General features: G+C 36.2%; 1 protein-coding gene across 1 annotated transcript in view; it reads left to right on the plus strand.

The window, feature by feature from the left end:
• The window catches only part of ATP11B (ATPase, class VI, type 11B), a 43,272-nt gene that overhangs the window by 11,872 nt on the left and 10,487 nt on the right, over window positions 1-20,913 (plus strand). The window contains exons 11-27 of the mRNA XM_009999331.1: window positions 1,661-1,858; window positions 2,158-2,316; window positions 2,608-2,780; window positions 3,159-3,227; window positions 3,598-3,671; window positions 3,758-3,861; window positions 3,996-4,177; window positions 4,882-5,085; window positions 5,319-5,472; window positions 6,304-6,406; window positions 7,913-8,058; window positions 9,226-9,285; window positions 9,574-9,701; window positions 10,561-10,699; window positions 14,200-14,265; window positions 14,555-14,658; window positions 15,285-15,450. Of these exons, the coding sequence (XP_009997633.1) occupies window positions 1,661-1,858; window positions 2,158-2,316; window positions 2,608-2,780; window positions 3,159-3,227; window positions 3,598-3,671; window positions 3,758-3,861; window positions 3,996-4,177; window positions 4,882-5,085; window positions 5,319-5,472; window positions 6,304-6,406; window positions 7,913-8,058; window positions 9,226-9,285; window positions 9,574-9,701; window positions 10,561-10,699; window positions 14,200-14,265; window positions 14,555-14,658; window positions 15,285-15,450 (2,229 nt within the window). The remainder of the gene's footprint in view (window positions 1-1,660; window positions 1,859-2,157; window positions 2,317-2,607; window positions 2,781-3,158; window positions 3,228-3,597; window positions 3,672-3,757; window positions 3,862-3,995; window positions 4,178-4,881; window positions 5,086-5,318; window positions 5,473-6,303; window positions 6,407-7,912; window positions 8,059-9,225; window positions 9,286-9,573; window positions 9,702-10,560; window positions 10,700-14,199; window positions 14,266-14,554; window positions 14,659-15,284; window positions 15,451-20,913) is intronic.

Here is a 20,913-nt window from a genome sequence, read left to right on the forward strand (position 1 = left end):
AGAAATATATTTATGTCAATGCTATGTTTTATTTAAAATTACTAATCTAGGCTATCCCTACAGCTATCAAATACTTCTCAATGTGTCCTAAAATAATCATATGTGAAAGTGTCACTGTTGAAAAGCATTAAATGAGACAAAGTTTTAAAATTGTGTAGTGACTTTTATTTTTAGTACCTGCACTCATTTAATGCACTTTCAACTATTTGAAGTGGTTAGTAAAGTAAATACTTGGCTGCTTTTGATTTGAAGTAGTTGTTATGTAAGTTAGACTAGCCTGGGGAGCCCTTTCAGTTCTGAATAGCATCAGAATAAGTATTTACTCAGTCTTTCCATTCTTTCACCATTGCCTGCAGGAGCATAGATCTACAGATCTGTGTTCCTGCAGTGTCACTCTCCTTATATCATGTCTTTGTTTTTCTCTCTCCCTTCTGTGCTTCCACAGTCTGCTTTGCATTTCTCAATATGCTGACTCCCCTACTTGGAGTGCCTTCTCTGTTCATCTGTCCTGGGTTGTGCAGATTGTTTTTTAATAGGCAATGCTTAAAGAAACTTGCCAACTGTAGTAATTGTCACTTCTCAGTTTATATTCTCTAACATGGATTACTGCTTTCAGTCTTTGTGTGTCTTCTCTGGTTTAGTTTGGAAGATCTCTTAAGGCACTGAACTTCTTGAGTTTTTGTAAGACACCTTAATCATTGGGTATTGACTTTTGTTAAGTTATTACAGCCACACTATTTAAGAAGAACAGACATTATCTAGCTTTGCAAACTGTTGACTACTTTTATATTCCCTTTCTTCAAAATGTGTTTCTGCACCAGCATCTGGTAGAGTTGAAAGAGATGTGCCCGTTTTTCTCATCTCTAATCTCCCTGGCTCAATACCCAGGTGTTGCTCAGTCTTCCCAATGTGCAGTTTAGCTACCAAGTTTGTTGTGCAAATGAAAAAGAGACTTCAAAGAGACTGTAATGTTGCATTACAACATTTGTTAAAATTGTCATACCTAATAAAGCTGTTTACCTGGATTGTATGAGTCAAACACAACGATTTGAGAAGACATAAAAGAAGTCTGTGCCATTTAAGTCCACAGTCTTTTTCATGTGGTATAGTCAGTATCACCCACCCCAATGGGGAATGCCAGTAGACAGGAACTCTCTTGTTTCTCTGCTGTCCTAAACCAATACAGAATACTTGCAGATTCCTCTGACAACATGGAATATCCATGTTTGCCTTCACTGTTTATGATTCCTCAGAAAAGCCTATGAATGATGGTGTTTGATGGAATGGAGAACACATTAGTTTCTTCAGACCCAGCTCTTTCAAGAGACATGTTTGAAAACAGAATCACCACAATAGTTAATATTAATTGGCAGCCCTCCTGTAGAATCACTAGGAAGGGCAAAAATTTAATGAACTTGAGAGTGGAAGCATTCAGTCATAGCTTAAGGCAATCTTGTTGCATCTGAAGGCACATTGCTGGGGTGACCTGGAAATGTCTGGTTTGCCACTGAATGTGTTGACTCTCATATGTACATGGGACTTGGTCTTCTCCAGCTCTGGCAGGATTTCGTTTTGTGTGCATATTGAAACATATCCAAGTAACCATGTTTCATGTGATGACTGCAATAATCTTCACATTTTTTTCTTTGTTCTCTTGTAGATTCTGAGATTTATTTCAGATTTTCTTGCTTTTCTGGTACTTTACAATTTTATCATACCTATTTCACTTTATGTGACTGTTGAGATGCAGAAATTTCTTGGGTCTTTTTTTATTGGCTGGGATCTTGACCTCTATCACGAAGAAACAAACCAGAGAGCACAAGTAAACACTTCGGACCTCAATGAGGAGCTGGGACAGGTAGAGTGAAAAATATGTTTTCTCTTCCTTTTTTTTTTTTTTCTTCTATTTTCTACTTTTTAAAATACCAAAATTAATTACTGCAGACTTTTTATTGCTTGTCCTTTGATTTCCAAATAATTTGAAAAGAAGATATCAATATCTGATGGCAGAAATAAAAATTTTTACATGATCATAGTAGTGATCATGTAGTAGTTTTGTAGTAGAGAGTGTGAATTAAGGATGTTTGGGGTTTTTTTCCTTCCAACAAGTATATGCAACTTCAAGTCTGTGTTTTGTTTTATTTCATTTCACAAAAGGTGGAGTATGTGTTTACAGACAAAACTGGTACATTAACTGAAAATGAGATGCAGTTTCGAGAGTGCTCCATTAATGGCATAAAGTACCAAGAGGTCAATGGTAAACTAACTCCAGAGGGGTTTTCTGAAGATTCTCCAGATGGCAATAGACATGGTTTGGTAAGACTTTTTTTTTTTTTTTTCCCCTCATTAGGCATCTAGATAGAAAGTTTTATTTCAGAGAAATACTCTTCCAGCATTAGTATATTCAAAACAAACCAGTGTTTCTGAATCATTGGAAGCTGTTAAGTGTTACTGAACAAATTGTATTCATTAAACATGTTGAGATGTGGTTATTTAACATGGAATACTTGGCAGAATTTTAAGTAAAAATGTAATTTTTATTAAATATGTTCAAAACTGGGTTGGTACCTAAATGCTACAAATAAACTTTTTCTTTTTTTTCCCTAGATGAAAGAGGAAGAACTGTTCTTGAAAGCAGTTTGTCTTTGTCATACAGTGCAGATTAATGCAGATCAGACAGATGGTGCTGATGGTCCCTGGCATGCCAATGGAATAACATCCCCATTGGAGTATTATGCTTCCTCACCAGATGAGAAAGCTTTAGTTGAAGCTGCGAGCCGGTGAGCTGGGCTGCCCAAACTGCTCATGTAGAAAATACCTGCTATGGCAGGCAAACTCCTGAAAACTGCTCAGAAGGATTGTAAAGCCCAGGGCCTGACCTTGTCAATTGCCAATGAAAACATACAAAAATAAAATACACAAAAACCTGGGCATATTATGAAGTGATGATTTAAAATATTTTTGGTAATCCTTTAGAAATTCATGGGGACGGAGTGCTATTGCTATTAAAATATTGCAACAAGCGGGCAGCCTTAATCTTCTTTAGAAATAGAGTAATGGGTACTAGAGCCTGTATCTTCTCTTCCTTCTGCCCCTAACAATTAATAGACACTGTGACTAAAATGATGATTAAATATGTATTTTTATTTTCCTTTTAGGGTTGGAGTAGTATTTACTGGAACTAATGGGAACAGTATGGAAGTAAAAAGTCTGGGAAAACCAGAAAGGTATTTTTTATTCCTTGTTTCTTTTGAAGGACAGAACAGTAGTGAAGATTAATACAATGATCTCTTAATCCTCTCTGTTGATAAGAAGCTGGCCTTTCCATGGAATACTCTTTATAATGCTTTTCCCTTCCCTTTTCTTCAAGACATTAGATAAGGTGATGAAAACTAATCAATTGCACAAGCGCTGGCAGCAGTGATAGCTCAATACCGCTCAATAGCGGTAGCATTAATTTTCATTAGTTTCTATATTAAAATGACACTTTGGGGAAAGCTCTGGGGTAAATGTGTATTTATAAGCAGTTGTCTTTGGACATTTATTTCTAAAAATGTTTTCTTCCCCATCCTTCTTCTTTTAAAACCCAAAATACAGGTATAAATTGCTTCATGTTTTGGAGTTTGATCCAAATCGCAGACGAATGAGTGTCATTGTAGAGAGTCCCTCAGGTAAGTGATCAGATGTTGTACAATCTGCAGTTAAGAACTTGTTAAATAATATATAGTCTTAATTTCTGTTCTATTTTATTATTTAGGGGAAAAGCTTTTGTTCACAAAGGGAGCAGAATCTGCCATTCTTCCTCGTAGTAAGAGTGGAGAAATAGACAAAACAAGGATACATGTGGATGAATTTGCTTTGGTAAGTGTTTGCCAGCTGATCTGAAGAGAGTTCTTCTGTTACAAATTCTGAGACTTAAGTGAGCAAATTACAGGTGACACCTTGTTAGATCAGAATCTCGTCTACTCTGAATGTAGTCTTTTATTTTCTCACAGAAAGGACTAAGAACTTTGTGCGTAGCCTACAGAAGATTCACACCTGAGGAGTACCAAGAAATTGGCAAACGCCTTCATGAGGCCAGGACTGCCTTACAGCAACGGGAAGAAAGATTAGCAGATGTGTTCAACTTCATAGAAAGAGATCTGGAATTACTTGGGGCTACAGGAGTAGAAGACAAGTACGCAATGGAATTTCTGCTAAATACAATCAAAACCAGCAAGTTTAGGATTTCAAACTGAAAGATGTGTACCATGAAAAGCTTTCCCACCACCACCAAAAGTTCTGTGCTACTCTTGTTCAGTATGTTTACCACTCTTTGTACTGAGGAGCACTCAAAACCTGAGTTTTACCAATTGATTTGGGCTTAATAATAATGACATACAGTGTGGTTCATCAGGAGGGACTTGGTGTGTATGGAACACAGTAATTTCAGTAAATATGGGTAATGGCTAGTTCCTTGGGAAAGCTTCTCTACATAGCTACTTTACAAGGCATTCTGCTTGAAAGAATAATCTGTATTCTGTAAGCTAGGGGATGTATTGTACACTGGAGTGTACAGATGGAGCACTTGAAAGCTTTTCATTTACCACAATAGATAGTAATAATTGTGGAGTGTTTTAAAGCTTCTCAAATGCAGCAATGGTGCCTAATTTAAATTAAGATGTGCTTATTACAAAGTTTCCATCACTTAGCAAGATTGAAGTTCATCTTCTGTTTCATCAAGCTCTTCATTTGGTTGCTGGTAACAGAATGTCATCTGCCAGACTATGATTCTCTGACAAATCATGATAATAATGGGTTTACAGGAGTAACATGGAGTTACAGTGTGAGATCTTTTTTTTCTGTACAGTGATGGGTTACTTAAGGTTTTTCTATTTCTAGACTGCAGGAAAAAGTCCAAGAAACAATAGAAGCACTCAGGTTGGCTGGTATCAAAGTGTGGGTGCTCACTGGAGATAAGCATGAAACGGCTGTTAGTGTCAGTCTGTCATGTGGACACTTCCACAGAACCATGAACATCCTTGAGCTTGTGCAGCACAAGTCAGACAGTACCTGTGCAGAGCAACTGAGGCAGCTAGCCAAGAGGTAAAGTATCTCAAAATATTTCAAATTTTTTGACAATCTGTTTGATGTATGTGCCAAACACATGAAGTTGCTTTTTTTTTCTTGAAATCTACTAATCTAATAACAGGCTTGAAGAAGCAGTCTGTGTAACAGGAAGCTTATTTGTTTTTTTTATTGGCAACCAAACAGTTCATAAGAAAATCTACATTTTTCCATCACACCAATACAAAGCCAATGTTTTTGTCCCTGAATAGAATAAAGGAAGACCATGTTATCCAGCATGGACTGGTTGTGGATGGGACAAGCCTCTCTCTTGCACTCAGGGAACATGAAAAACTGTTCATGGAAGTTTGCAAAAACTGTTCTGCAGTGTTGTGCTGTCGCATGGCACCCCTTCAGAAAGCAAAGGTAAGTGAGAAGATACTCAGAATTTTGAGAAAGCCTTCTAGGTCTGCATTCACACATTTACCTCTGCAGCCCGTTTGCAATTGAATTAGTGAAGCCTCTACCTTTAGTTAGAGCTCTCTGGGAGTTTAATGAATTACTAATTTTCCTTAGCCAAAAGCCTCATATAACTCCTCTCTATTTAGAATACTGTTGGTTTTCCCATTAAACATCTGTTTCCTTTCTGTGAAGAGCAGGATATCACTGCTCTTCTTTTGAGGAATTTAGAGCCTTGTGTGTGAAAAATTACTTTCCTCTGTCTATACTATGTTCTGTGACTTTTCCAACTGAAAATAACCATTGGTTATAATGAAGATGCTTTTAAAAATTAAACTTTTCCTTAGTAACAGCATATATTGATCTTTGAGCTAAGACAGTGTTTTTTCAGATTCATCTTCTACACTGATTAGTTCCATTAATTGAAAATGTGAAGAATCTGGGCAAGTCTGGTAAAGGGTGTTAAATCTGGATCACTCCCTGAGTAAATTTTTAGTTCCAGTTTTTACGTGATTTCTTTGTATGATAAAGCAAATTCAGAGTTATAAAAGAGCATCTAAACAAGAACAGAAAAATAAGTTGAAGGCAGGCTTAATATTGAAATAAGGCTCATGCATCAGCTTTTCTCAGGGAGCAGTGGATTCTCACAGGTGATGTGCCAAAGGTGTTTTTTACCTCAGTGTGCACATTCATAAAACATATAAATTGTATTAACAGGTAGATGATTAGGAATTAGTGGCATGATTTGTAGGTAAACTGTCTAATCTGAAAAATTTGTATTTTTTGGTTTTTTTCCAGGTAGTGCGACTGTTAAAAACTTCTCCAGAGAAACCCATCACGTTAGCGATTGGTGATGGTGCTAACGATGTGAGCATGATACAAGAGGCACATGTTGGCATAGGTAACGTCCTTTTGTCAGAACAGATACAGGCAAATAAGATGCAGATTTTCGTGGAGGATTAAGTTGGGAATAGTGCTTATAAACAGATAGGCTTGTCATGTATTTGCATCTGTGGGTGGCTGGATGACAATCTGAGTCATCTGTTGTAGTGGAGTTTTAACTGAATTTAAAATTTAAGGCTTTTTGCTTTTAGGAGGTTTAGGTTTATTATGTTGTCTACCAATAATGAGGTCCTTAATGCTGCCTCAAGAACAGCAAAGACTCAGTAACTAGAATCTGAGAAGTACTCTGCTTCAGGGGTTGGACATGGGTAACTTTAACATCACACATTGTCAGGTTCTAAGTTTCTCTGTAAAATTGACCTTTGAACCTTTCTTTGTGCTAAACTGCCACTGTTTGCAGCATTTCTGTATCACTGTAGAAATGTCAAGTGTGTCTAGTTTGTCTTTGAGGAGAAGGCTTTCATTGTATCTCTTGAGCGACTGTTACTGATTCTCAGCTAACCTTGGTAGTTTTCTCTGTTTATATTGTGCTCTGTTATCTATCCGGGACCTTCTTTAAACTGATTTATTCTGCTCTGCTGTATAACAGCTATATAACAAAACATGGATACAATTGAACTGTTACTCATCATGTAGTTTTTTGGCATTTCCTCCACTGACTTGGTTGAATAGTGTTTGTTACAGTAGAGCTGAAAAAGCTGAAGGTTCTTACATAAGGTATTGGTGCATCAGGGTAGTCTGCCACCCTTTGTGACATGTAATGTTTATCATGTAATGTTAGCATGTAAATTATCTGGCCGTGAATTTTGAGACCATAGATATAGCTTACTTGAGAAAGTTACAGGGCAATATCAAATGATGCTTTATTCTACAGTTAGTTTGTCAACTAACTAAACCTTATAAAAAACAAAATTATCCAAATTTGTTGTAATTTATAGCATATTAGATGTGACATGTGCCTCAGTCAGAACTAGAAAATCTTTGCCGTGGAGTGTGATGGGACCTTTAGACTATATTTTTTTTTCTTCCCAAAAGCAACCAGCAGTTATAAGTGTTGGATTTACAGGATTCCTTGGACACTTTTCTTCTGTAAAAAAGCATTTTGCTTTCTCTGTGTATGTTTATCCTAGCCTTAATAATAGTTTTTAGACATGAATTTGTGTTCAGCTGTGGTAAGTGACAAGCATTGTCAGCCTGTCAGATTAAGTAAACTGTTATTGTTAGAAAGGCATTTATTTTAGTTTGCTGTTGAGTACAGGTCATAGATTATTCCCAGAAAGTAAAGAAAAATCTTTCAGAAGTAAAACATGCTAAGAAAATTGATAATTTATGATAGATTGACAACTGTTTGCTTGGTTTGAGAAATTTGGTTTTGTATGAGTGTTACTATTTCTGTCTTTCCATAAATCTTTTCTAAGCAAAGGTCTGGTTTTGTTTGTTTGTGTTGGTTGTTTTCTTTTAAATGGAATCACCTGTTTTCTGTTTTGTTCCCCAAATATTGCAGGAATCATGGGCAAGGAAGGAAGACAAGCTGTAAGAAACAGTGACTATGCAATAGCACGGTTTAAATTCCTTTCCAAGTTGCTTTTTGTTCATGGGCACTTTTACTATATTAGAATAGCAACCCTTGTACAGTACTTTTTTTATAAGGTAAGTCTTCAAAGGGTGGCACTGAAGTTCATAGAAAAATGTGAAACATTTTCCCAGCATGTAATTTATTTCAGATCTAATATTTTAGTTTGAAACAGATAAAATATCTCTCTTAAATTGTAAATTGTTGTATTTTACAACCAAATGCAGTGGTTTAACTCTGAAAATGTTTAATAATTCACCTAGAAATGGGTATTAAATATCTAGCCTGAGAGGCACACCTCTTTGCTCTCCAAAAGCAGTATTACTTGAAATTAAATGCATTCTTTAGTGAGATATAAAAGTATAACCTTTTTTGTTAATTAATTTAATACAAACCAAATCTGTTCAGCTTTCTTCAAACGAAAAAGGAGCACAGGAAATAGTTGTGGGAAGGACGGGCTCACAGAATGTGTGTGGGAAGAGAGCATGCTCTTTTGCTGGCAGGCTCTTACCATAAGAAAACAGTCCCAGCCTTGACTTTAAGAATTCCTGGAGAGAAACACTGCAAGGAAAGCAAGCACCAGGAGCTTGTTGGACTATTAAGAGAATGCTAAAGGGAAGAGTAAGGGAACTGGTCTGGGAGCTCAATCCTGGGTTGGGGTGTTTGAAACTCAAGGCTAGTAACTTTTTTGGTTTGTTTCTGTTACTTAATCATCAGTTTTGATGAAATATCAAAATTAACATATCTTAATTAAAATTTAGCTGAGATTCTGCCATCGGCCACCAAGCTACTTTTTATCTTCTATTACTTTTGTTCAAAGATAACAGTGTGGTGTTAGGTTTTGGTTTCTGTTTTGTGTACTCCCATAAAGCTTATATGAGTAAGCTTTTTTTTTACACAGGATTTCTAGAATGAAATGTGGAAAGTAGTTTGCTAAGAAATTCTTAAAGAGAAACTGAGGGGAAAATGTATTTATTTCACCTCTTTTAATACCTCCTGTACTTCTATAATGAGATGTTTTAGTCAAGCACATACAATTAAGTTTATATTTTCCAGGTTCATTGTCACAGAGGACAAACAAAATACACTCAAGCAAAGCATTTTGCTTCACTTGGCCAAGTGAAATGCTGAAACACTATGCTCTTCTTGTGTGTTTCTGCCACCTTGTAAGAGTTAGCAATTTTTTTAAGGTTGTGAGGCTTATACTGACGATTAACCATTTCTTTCACTTTTTCCTTTTTCAGAATGTGTGCTTTATTACACCACAATTTTTATATCAGTTCTTCTGTTTGTTTTCACAACAAGTAAGTATTGGATGCCTTTCATCTTGGTAAATGTGTGTGAAACACTCAGGGTAAATAAGTAGAGAAATGGGAAAAAAGTACACAGGAGCAGCACAGATTTTACACTTCATCTTCTTCTGTATTTGATAGCTTGATGTTACTAGTTGGCTATGCAAGTACAGCTTTTTCCTAAGTAGTAAATTCACTTAACGATTTGTTGCTGCTGTTGATGTGCTAAAAAATTTAAAGAAATATAAACACTTGTTTTCTTTCCAAGGCTCAAAATGTTTTTTTTGTTTCCATTTACAGACGCTGTATGACAGTGTGTACCTGACTTTGTACAATATTTGTTTCACTTCCTTGCCTGTCCTCATATACAGTCTTTTTGAACAGCATGTGCATCCGCATGTATTGCAGAGTAAACCCGTACTCTATCGGTATGTATGTCTTGCATATATTGTCACAGTGGCATATCATTTAGAGCAATAGTGGCACCTGCAGGAATCAGAACTTGCTGCTATGCATCCCTACAGTATTTTTATTTGTAATTTCTGCAATTTTTAGTAACTGTTTCGAGGGAGGGAAGACTGCAGCTACATAGTTTTCACCCTAAAAGTGAATTGATATGTCTGTATTAAGAGAAGCATCTTTTTGTGTCAGTCATGGTAAGGCAGGAAGAGAACTGAGCACTTGGTCAGCTTACATGATTGTCAGCCCTTCTCTTTCCTTACTTATAGGAGGTGAAAAATAACTCAGACACACAAATGAAGAGCTAGGACAGTCTAGTTTGGAGAATCACCTCAAAAATGCGATACTAAGAGGGGAAGTGATTTCCTATAGAATTAGATGTCCGCCCAGTGGTTACATGTTGCACTGCATACTGCTTTTTGGAGAGAAAAGTACACATTTTTTATGAAAGATATGTCTCTTAGGTGTTTCTCTAAAGGTCTTTAAAGCAGAGCATGGGGCAGGTATTGGGACAGTGGACTTTCTCTTCCTGTTGCAATTCCACCTCCAGGGAAATGAATTCTAGTTAGTACTGTTCTGAATTTGACCCATTAGAAGCCCTTGCCATTGGTGATCCCTGTATAAAGCAGAGGCAGATCATGAGAGCTTAAAGTTCTTTTTTTGTGCCTGGTTTATGTATTTTTTTTCCCCATATGTCAGTGTTCATTAAATGTATCTTGATGCAGTTGAAAGTTACATTTATTCAAAGCAGTAGCAGTCATGCAGTGTAAATAGCTGATGGGTTATGCAAAGACAATCTGAAATTCAAAATCTGTTCTGTTTTTACAGAGACATCAGTAGAAATGCCCATCTGGGGTTTAAACCATTTATTTACTGGACCGTCTTGGGCTTCTTCCATGCATTTGTTTTCTTTTATGGCTCCTATCTTCTAATGGGAGAAGACACTTCTCTGCTGGGAAATGGCCAGGTACTGTATCACAAGAATGATTCTACCACTGTATTTTTTATTATATTTCTTAAAGTGAGTTTTTTTAATTGTCTTACGTCAGCAAAATCTAAGTTTGTTTTTTTACTAACTGTTTAATAATCAAAGATGATTTTGCAATATTCATGTGTGCTCTCAAGAGTAACATTTCTTAGTGTGGAAACTGAGAGACGTGTCAGAAAGTGTATGTCTATAAAGAACACATAATACACTTGTTATTTTGAAAGACATTTGTCTTAAACTTCACTATGTATACTTGCCATAACTTCAGCAAATGAGAACTTTATCATAGAATGGTTTGAGTTGGAGGGGACCTTAAAGATTGTCTAGTGCCAACCGCTCTGCATGGGCAGGGACACCTCCCGCTAGATCAGGTTGCTCAGAGCATTTTGTTCATTCAGGGCTCATTTTGAGTTGGACTTAATCACAGTGTCAAACAACAGATTCTCTTTAGCATTTACTATAAATCTGAAAGATGCTTTAAGTCCTAAAGCTTCTCCTGAAGATGTATTATGGGAATAACTCGATTTTTATAAATAAGGTGATGCAAGCTGCTTTTAATTTATACCTTTTATTTAATTAATGTTTTTAAGACAATAACTTAATAAAGTATTCAAATGCTAATTTGACCCTTTCTGGTTTAAAGATGTTTATGTTAACATGAAAAACCATGCACAAAAAACCCATTGCAAGTCTGCTTCCTCCCTGGCTCTGAGTTAATTTGCCTCATTTAGAACAGTTAGATTATGATTTTCATCTCATAAAACTGTTACAGGTAGTGATGCAAAAATACATTTGCTTCTTTTGTAGAGCCATTCTTACTGTTGACGTGAAGTGCTTTCTGCTTCTTGTGTAGTTCTTGGTAGAGTTGGAAGTTGTAGCAAATGGTACAAAACCCAGCATCATGCTGCATTCAGAGTACACACCTGGTGATAGAGAGTGGCAGGAGCTGGGGTAAAAAAAAAAAAAAGAGCTTCCATATATTGAAGTACAGACACTGGCCAGAACCATCTTGAGTGACTGAAATCAGAGAGCATGTGAACTGGTGGTTAGTATCCCTGCAGAGAAAGGAGCAGTGCAGGAGGAATGGTGCACCTAGCTGGAGTACCTATTTAATCATAAAGTGTTTGAGAAGTACATTAAAATAGTTGTACTTTAGACTAAAATGTCTCTTAGAAAATAGATATGTGTCCTTTCTTATAAGCTGCATGACTGAACTTGTGAATTGGCAAAGAACCTTCAGTACTCCTCCATTGAAGTAATTTTACATTATGAATCAGCATGTTCCTGTGCATCTGTCTTAGTTGTCACAGAACCTCACTTCAGAATTGCTTAGTAAATGTCCACAAGGCAGGAACAGACTTTTTTTTTTTTTTCATTGTATTTAATAACAGATGTTGAGTTTGGGGAATCGATCATGTTCTATTCAATCTACACCAGTGTGTTAATGTAGACCTTATTGAGAAGGTTCTTTTAATAGTTTCTCTTGTAAATTAACCTCAAGATTTTTAAAATACACTTGGTGAATAAGCATACTGGAAATAAAACATTCAGATCCCCGTTGACTTCTCATGTATTCTGTTATGTGACTTTTATAAAGTCTTAGAATTTATTTGGATTTACTCTCTACCTTCTCTATGTTTGTGGAGAGATGGTTATTAAAACTGGTAGAACTATGTCAGTAAAATACCTGTTTTTGCAACAATATATGTTGCAAACTTAATGAATGCGTGAAAAAGCCAAAGTTAAGAGAACCTTGTGTACTGCTGAAGTGCTTTCTTGTAACAGTCCTCAAAAAGTGATCACTTTGTGCCAATGTGTGATACATGGTGTCAGTGCAAGGCCTCATGTTTTCACTGGGAGTTCTCAGTTTGGAGCAAAGCAAAACAGAAGAGATTGTGAAGGATTTGTTAATGCTGGTGGTTTGTTAGGATTGCCTCAAGACATTGTACAACAACTTGATCTTTTAGTGCTTTTTTCTCCCCCCTTTTTCATGCTGTGCATGTCGTCAGATATTGAAACCTAACAGGCAAATGGTAAGAGTTCAGAAGAGGAGGAGATACAAAATATTGTATCTGCTAGTTCACAGGATTAAAGGATGCAGCATCCGCAGCGTCATTGTGTTCAAAAATAAAATGGTGGCAAGAACGTGTTGACATTTTGCATTCTGACTGTGACCATTGAGAGCAGTGTTAGCAAAGACACTTTATTTCACAGGTCACTTAAGAGAAGTTGTCCAATTTTACTTGAAGATTAATATTGCAGCAGTTAGCAGCAAGTATGTTGCTTGTTAAACATTAGGATCAGCATGAAAAGTGAAGAAAGGGCTTCAGAAGACATGTTATAACAAAGCTATTTAAAATTATCAGCAAATCGAGACTCATGGCTGCCTTAATCTTGTGTAAAGATGAGAAAAGCAGTTGTGAGATCCATCATCAGACTTGAGATTTTTATTTTGGTTTTTTTTTTGGTCAGAGCTCTGTAACAAGGACTCAACTGTGCGAATCCCAGTTTCGTGCCTCTGTGCTGTACTAACAAATCAACTCTAGGATGACATTTGATTGCCTGTCTGCATGTGGTACCTTTCTCCTTGCTTGCTTAGTTTGCTACAGCTGGTCAATACCGAATTGAGTTGGTCATTGTTCAGTATGTCAGTGGCAAAAATAGCTATGAAACAGCAACACCTTCAGTTGTAGCACCCAGACTGCTTGTAAGAGCAGAGCAGTTGGGCCTGTTGTAGAATAGCAGCGAGTGTCTGAGTAGCATGTGTTTTGATAGACAACAAACTCAGCATCCCTGCTTCCTTGTCAGAGCTGAGATTTTATTGTTGTAGAACTTGTTCAGAGTTTTGATAGTTTAATTTCCATGGGCAAGAGAATACAAAAGTGTCTGATACAGCATTTTAGAATTGAAGCTTAATTTTGCTTCTGTTAGCCTTGAAACAAAGTGTCTTTTCTTTAGAATTGTCTTGGAAAAAATTCAATGGCACCATTATTTTTGAATTGTAAAGTTGTGCTTGGGGTAAAAGTGAACTTTCAGATGATGCTGCATGTTGAAAATTTTCTGGAAATGTTAAAACTCAGTGTTTTGCACTTAAGGAAAATACCTTCCACCCAATGTTTACTTTCTATTGGATGCTTATACTTAATGGATCAAATGGATAACTTCATTTTCCTATCATTTTGTGTTACTGTTTTGGACTTTCTTCGTGTTTCACATAGCCTTTGTGGTGATTTGTTTTGAACAAGTAGAAAGATGACTTGTGGGTTATTAATTTTGCTCTTATCATAAGCTCTGTTTCTTTCTAGTAGTGTGTGTTGTAGCCTTCTTGTTTTTTCCCTAGAATTAGTTGTCATAAGCTTATGTCCACAGACTTGCTTCATTAGTGTAGCTGATTTCAGAAGAATATAACTTATTGTGAATACTCTTAAGTGTTGGGTTGTTTTTTTTCTTCCATGACTTTCACCTTGCTCTTTTCTTAGATGTTTGGAAACTGGACATTTGGTACTTTGGTCTTCACCGTTATGGTTATAACTGTTACGATGAAGGTATGATATTATTCTGATTGCTCTGAGTTTGGGTATGTAGGTAAATATGTAGTAGAGCAGCAATTTCAAATTGATCAGAAGTTATACAGAAGTAAGTGATTCCTTAGGATTCCAGATAAATTATTTTTATGTTTTGTTTCAATGAGGGATAAAACTTCTCTTTGTCATTTTTGTGTGTACCACAATAATTACTGTTTGAACTGGACGTTATTAAGTACTTTCAAACCAGTATTTAGCATGTTCTGTGAACAGGGGGAAAAAAAGTTCATTGAACTTATCTTTGTTTCAGATGGCACTAGAAACTCACTTCTGGACATGGATAAACCATTTTGTTACTTGGGGATCCATTGTATTTTATTTCATATTCTCCTTGTTTTATGGGGGAATTATCTGGTGAGTGTTTTTATTTTTTTCCTTTCTGCTTTCTTTTGCACATGATAGATGAAGATATGAAGAAGCACTGAAGTGTTATGTTGAGCCATGTTGCTCTGAATTTGTGACAGGTGTTGGAAAATACATTTTTAAACCTAGAGAAGCCACTTACTTTTAGTAGTTCTTCAAGAAATGTGAGCAATGCTTCTCAGCTCCCCTGTGCTCGAGGACAGGAGTTGCTCTCGCAGCCTGGGAATATAAAGGCACTTTTGTTTTTAAAACGTAGATAGGTTCCCAGAGGTAATTGTAATAGGTAAATGTTTGCAGCAGAAATGAAGACGTTTGGATTTGAATCAGTGAAGTGGTGTGTGTTTGCTTCTATTTGGGGGTCTTGGAGTGATAGGATAGTGATTAGTTTCCTGGAACACAATTTAAACTAAACCAGAACCTTTCCCTCTAAAGCCTGCTGCCCTCCTTGCCCAGAGTTTCTTTGCAGGTGTCAGGTCCAGACTTTTTCATAGGCACCGTGAAGTTGTAACTGCATCCTGAAAGACTTGCTGCTTGATGTGAAGTAAGAGACACTTGAACCTACCTGTGCTGATTCTAGAAGTTCCTTTTAGTAATTGCCTCTTCTTTTAACTTTTCAGGCCATTTTTACATACCCAGGACATGTACTTTGTATTTGTTCAACTGTTGTCAAGTGGTTCTGCTTGGTTTGCCATAATCCTCATAGTAGTTGCTTGTTTGTTTCTTGATGTTGTGAAGAAAGTGTTGTACAGACATCTACAACCAACAAGTACTGAAAAAGCTCAGGTAATGTTATGTTTTTGTATCCAACTTGATCAGTAGTTAAAAGAACACTTCATTTAAAAGATGTGGCTTGTACACTAATTGCTTTGCTGGGTTATTTAATTATCCTCTTACATTGCTGTCATGTTTAATGCATGGAAGTGTTCTTATTTCAAAAGGTAATTGTTAATTTAAAATTACAAAAATGAAGACACCTTTTCACAAGGAAATAACTTTTATATATAAGTAATTGATATGAACAATAGTAGATTTCTGTGTAAAGGGGTCACTCAGTCTTTTGCATCTCAGCTTGCAACTGAATGAGAGGGTCAAATTATGCATTTTTGTGCTGCTTTAAAGGTGGTGACTTATTGTCACTTTGGTCTAGGTATTAGAAGCTCTCTCCAACTGTAATTGGCACTGAATAGTTCTCGAAATGTAACGAAAACAGTAATTTTAAAAATTACTTCAGTAGCACTAGTTTTAATCATCATTACTTAAATCTCAATCATGTAGCATGTGCCATGTATTTGATTGTTGGTTATGGAATTAAAGATAATTAGCCATGTGGCTTTTTAATAAATTCATAGAAGAGGTTTAAGATATACTATCATAACAGAATCTCCCTTTTGCCTGACACAGGCTACAAAAACTCCTGGAAAACATTCTATTGAAATTAGGCTTTCTTTTAGGTAAATATCTATGTTTGAGTATTTTCTTTTTAGTGACAGTTATGGAGAAGACATCCTGACCCATTGTTCTAATAGTTACTGTCTCTGGTTTCTTTTCAGCATTTTATTTTTTTATACTTTTCTTGCTTAACTGAAAAAGCCTTCTATTAACAATTTTTTGTTTTACTCATGGTTAGGTTAGTGATCAAGTTGATTTTTCTCACTGATAAGTAAATTAGACTTACATCTTTTGTCAAAAAGGTTGTTTTCCAATCTTCTTCATTCTTGTGTTTCTCTTGTAATCTTCACCTTTCCTCAACCTCATCTTGAGTTTTGGATTTTGCCAGTGAACACAATATTCCAGCACAGCATATACCAGTGCCAAGTATGGAAATAATGATTCCTCCAGATATTTTCAGTTTACAAAATCATATTTATCAGTACCCTGTTATCCTCTGCATCGTTTCCTCATCTGCAAGTGATTATGTTGGTTTCTTCTAGGTCATTGGTGAGAGAGATCAGATAGCATAGGACCCAAAAAAAATGTGAAAGTGAATGAAGAATCAATTTGACAAAAGATATCCTAAATACATTACTTTCTTAAACTTGTTAGCAGTTTTTAGGCCATTTTTATGCCATATTGATTTTGTGGTGTCCTAGGCGCTTAATACAAATGCCACTGAGCTGTGTGCTATGCAGCACTCGTAACTGCATTACATCAACACTGGTACCTTTAGCAGCAAATCTTGTCATTAAATTGATATAAGTGCATGTTAATTTTCTTAAATTAAATTGCCTTTCTAATTGTGTGTTTAAAAAAAAATAAATCCAGGTGACACAATCTCTAAATTTGCCTAGGATGAACATCATGCTGACAAACCTTTTGCTGGCCAAAATATCCCATTATTCTGTTTTCGAAACTGGAATATTGGCTGCTTTTTCCAGTCTTGGAATGTAGTAGCTAAAAGCCAAGGTAAATAGCCACTAGCTTTCAGAAAACTGTTCAGCTAGACCTGATAAAGCTCTTGATTGCCTGTTATTGCACTTTTTGGATGAGAGTGTCTTTATTTAGGAGAAATTCTATAGAAATTCTATAGGTAATGATAGTTATTTATCTTTCTTTTTTCCTTCAACAACTATCAGTGGCAATATATGTATATTTATCAAGCACTTCCCATGCCTGCCTTCCTGTACATCAGCTATTTCTATTGGCAGTGCATCTGTGTGGCTTTTGAGGCTTCTGATGTTCCTAAAGTGCTTGAATTAAAAACCAAAAAGCCCACATATTTTTTTCTCTAGCCTTATTCATACACTTCTTTGGGGATTCTCTTGCTTTCTGAATCAATTCTAAAGGGTTTCTGGGTTCAGTTTGATTCCACTCCAGTTGTGTTGTCAGGGACACAGTCAGATTTCTTATTTTAAAGAAAGAATTTGATGACTGTCTAATACTTTTCCTGTGGCTATAGCTTGGTTCATAGCCGTGGTCAATTCACTTTGTGTATCTTTATTAGTCATATTTTCTGCTTTTTTTCCCCTTGATCCCACTCTACTTTGCCATCTGACAGTGTCAGCATTAGGGCCTGTGTTTAGCAAATAACTGTCTTTTTCTGACAGCACTTAATCCTGGTACTGCAACATTGGAGTATCTAAAATCTGGTTTAACCAGAAATGCTTCAGTAGCCATTCATTGGTTTTTCTGTGTGTCTGATAGTGAAATCATAGTTAAAATGTATTTATTTGCAAAAAGAAGGCACCTATTTTTTGCTTCCTTGAGGTTTAACGTGTTGAGATTTTCCCACTTTTACTCTTAGAGAGACAGTGAGACCCACTGAATTTCATCAGCTGTTCTTGTGGTGAGGAAGTGAACATTAGTGAAGATGAACAGATGACCAGCTTAGTACATTTATTGTCAAGTAGTGACAGAATGCTTCTTTTGTTATTATACCTCATTACATTTGTTTAAATGGTCTAGTAAATATTTTTCTTTCAATCTCAAATGGAAGAACTCTGATTTTCAGATAGAATGAGTCTGAAGAATGTCTGAGTTCCAAAAGCTGGGAATTTTCTGTGCCAGACATTTAAAAAGAGTGAACATGGAACTTTTTATATTGCCCTTTTAAATGTATTTTTCATAGTGCAGGTGAACCCTCTGTATAACAGAATAGTCTTAGTTATAGGACTAAGTATATTTGAATGAGGGAAAGAAAAAGTTTAGTTCAGAGGTACTAAGTTTTTATCAGGGCAAGGTAAATTGTTGCATGAACTAGTCACTAATTTTTTTTTTAATTACACCAATTTCAGTTATTTTTCTCTCCCCCATCATTTAAATTCTGAAATATTCTCTGGAGTAGTGAGCAACACAGGAGTTTCTCAACTGAAAATGCTCACCTCTGTTGTCTTGATCTTCCAGAAACTAAGTACTGTAGCTTTGCAAGTTACCCAGCTCAGTGCTCTGAATTTGCTGTATGTGTAGGGATCTGCCTTACCCTGCTGAGTATATAAGGAACTTGATTTTTTATCTTAGTAGAAGGTGGTAGCATCAGCAGCCAACTTGGCTTTCATCAGTTCAGTGTTAATATAGCTCATTTTTTCACAAGCGAGTTAAGAAATTTAACTGGTGTGAGAGAGAAACACTTGAGAAATTCTGTTAAAGGTAAAATTTTACATGTAAGTACGTAAGTATTGTTCTGTCACAGTAATTTGAAGAAAATAAACAGTTCCATTTTGGGAAGTCAGCATATTAAAAATTTAACAGGCAACCATTACTTGACTTTTACAGAGGGATGAGTTTGGTTAACTCTGATTTCCATTGCTGCACTTCGGGTGCATGTGTGAAATTTTTGGTTTCTTTTCTGTGTTCCAAATAGTTTTTTGCTGGCCCTATTATGTTTGACTTTGGTCTGTTGCCCTGAAGTAGCTTCTGGGTAATTTCTGGCACTACGTCTGTTACAGAAACATATAGGAGGAAGTGGACAGTACGGTAAACCTGAATCAAAATATAAGTCTTTGGGTAAATATAAATCACAGCTCTGTTGAGGGCAGAAGGTAATAATGAATAAAGACGTCTGGTAAAGTACAGATGTAAAGGTTTATAGGTCTTTTCTCTCAGTATGAAAGCTAAGGTATGCTTAATAATTGTCCTACCAAACAAAACTGGCTGGGATGGTTCCAGGAGCTGTCCTGAAGGTACCAGGCTTGTGTTCTATATATGATGTGTATTCCACTTAATAACAATGTCTTGTCCTGTGTCTTTCTCTTAGAAAATTACTGCTGCTACTTACTGACATGTATGTTCCATCCCTTCTCTGTCCAATTGTAGATGTACTCCAACAGAGTTGCTTTAAGTGACGAGTTCATCGCACTGCAGCCATTGTCCAGGGCAAGGAATCAGCTGAGCAAAATTAGGTAGAGTAGGGGGGACAGTTCCTCTTCAACTCTTATGCATGCTGAAGGTGAACTAACCAGTGCTGAGAGAGATGGGAAGAGGCATGAATGAATATTAGTGGGTTGAGGGGGCAATACCTGTAGTGCAGATATATTGAGTTTGGTTATTTCTTGGCTTTGCTCTGTGTTTTTGAGCCAAATGCTTCTCCTCGGTAGCATGTGTTTGACGTGCTTAAGGAAAAACATCCCTAGCATGATGCTCAACTTTCAGAATACAGAGCTAGCTCTTCTTGCATCCATTTTTAAATAATCATAGTTTCTAGCATGGTTATAGTGCTTTTAATTTCTTTATGATAAAAATTAACGGTGCTTTTTGCATGGTGGATAATTTCAGCTTCATAAGGCCATGACAGGAAGGTCTGTATATTTCAGGCAGCAATTTCTTGCGACTTGTTTGCCCATTTTAATTTGCTTTCACTTAGGTTGAAAGGGCAGAAAATGTTTTAAGCTTGGGTGTGTACATATATTGTGTGACTAAGGCTTTCTGTGTTTGTTTTGTGCATCTACAAAGTGAGTGTTGTTTGTTTTCAATGTGTATGGATACATTTCTAAAGGCATTTGGCTACAAAGTCCTAGAAAATTATTCAAAAAAAATCAACGTGTACATGTGTGTGTGCAGGTAAATCATTATGACTCTGACACTCTTCAGGTGCACTGAGTTCAGTGCATGAAATGCTATGAAATGCTTATTGTCATTTGTAAGACTAAAACATTCATATGCATCAATAATGTCTGAACCTGTTCGATGTTTTATCCCACACTTATCTGCCTTTCTATTCTATAGCAAGAATATGTGTGAAGAACTGATTCCTTTTAAAGATTTAAAGTGACTGTGTTGTTTGAAAACATGCCAACAGTTGCTAAAACCAACCAACCTACATTTTGGGGAGTTAACTGTTATTTGTTTAACCGAGAAAAGGTAGGAGGCAGGAAGCTGACAGTGTAAATTAGTAGCAGAGAATTTGTAGCAGTTAATTGAAACAGAGTGTACAAGTCCTTTTAAAGAGGGAATAAAAGAAAAGCTTTGTATTTCCTCTTGAGAGTTTGTTAGACCTCTGAAGGCAAAACTTGAAATGGCAATTGTGTTTAGCTGTTAGTTGTCACACTGGGAAACATATCAGCTTAGTTTTCCAAACTCCTCAGGGATGTAGTTGTGGGGGTTTTTTGCTCTTTTTTTTTAATTCATCACTTACTATTGATAGAAGAGGCAAACTTAAATTTCAGTAAACTTACCAACATATTGGGGAACTTCCTCTGCAAAAGCTTTTTACAATTTAGGTTTTAAAATCCTTAGTTTTATCAGTGTTATGTAAGTTATCTGTTAAAAAATTTGGATAAATAAATTTCCAGTAAGCTTCTGTTTTCTCACTAA

This window comes from Chaetura pelagica, unplaced genomic scaffold, assembly GCF_000747805.2.
Source record: "Chaetura pelagica isolate M959 unplaced genomic scaffold, ChaPel_1.0 scaffold20, whole genome shotgun sequence".
Taxonomy (NCBI): Eukaryota; Metazoa; Chordata; class Aves; order Apodiformes; family Apodidae; genus Chaetura; species Chaetura pelagica.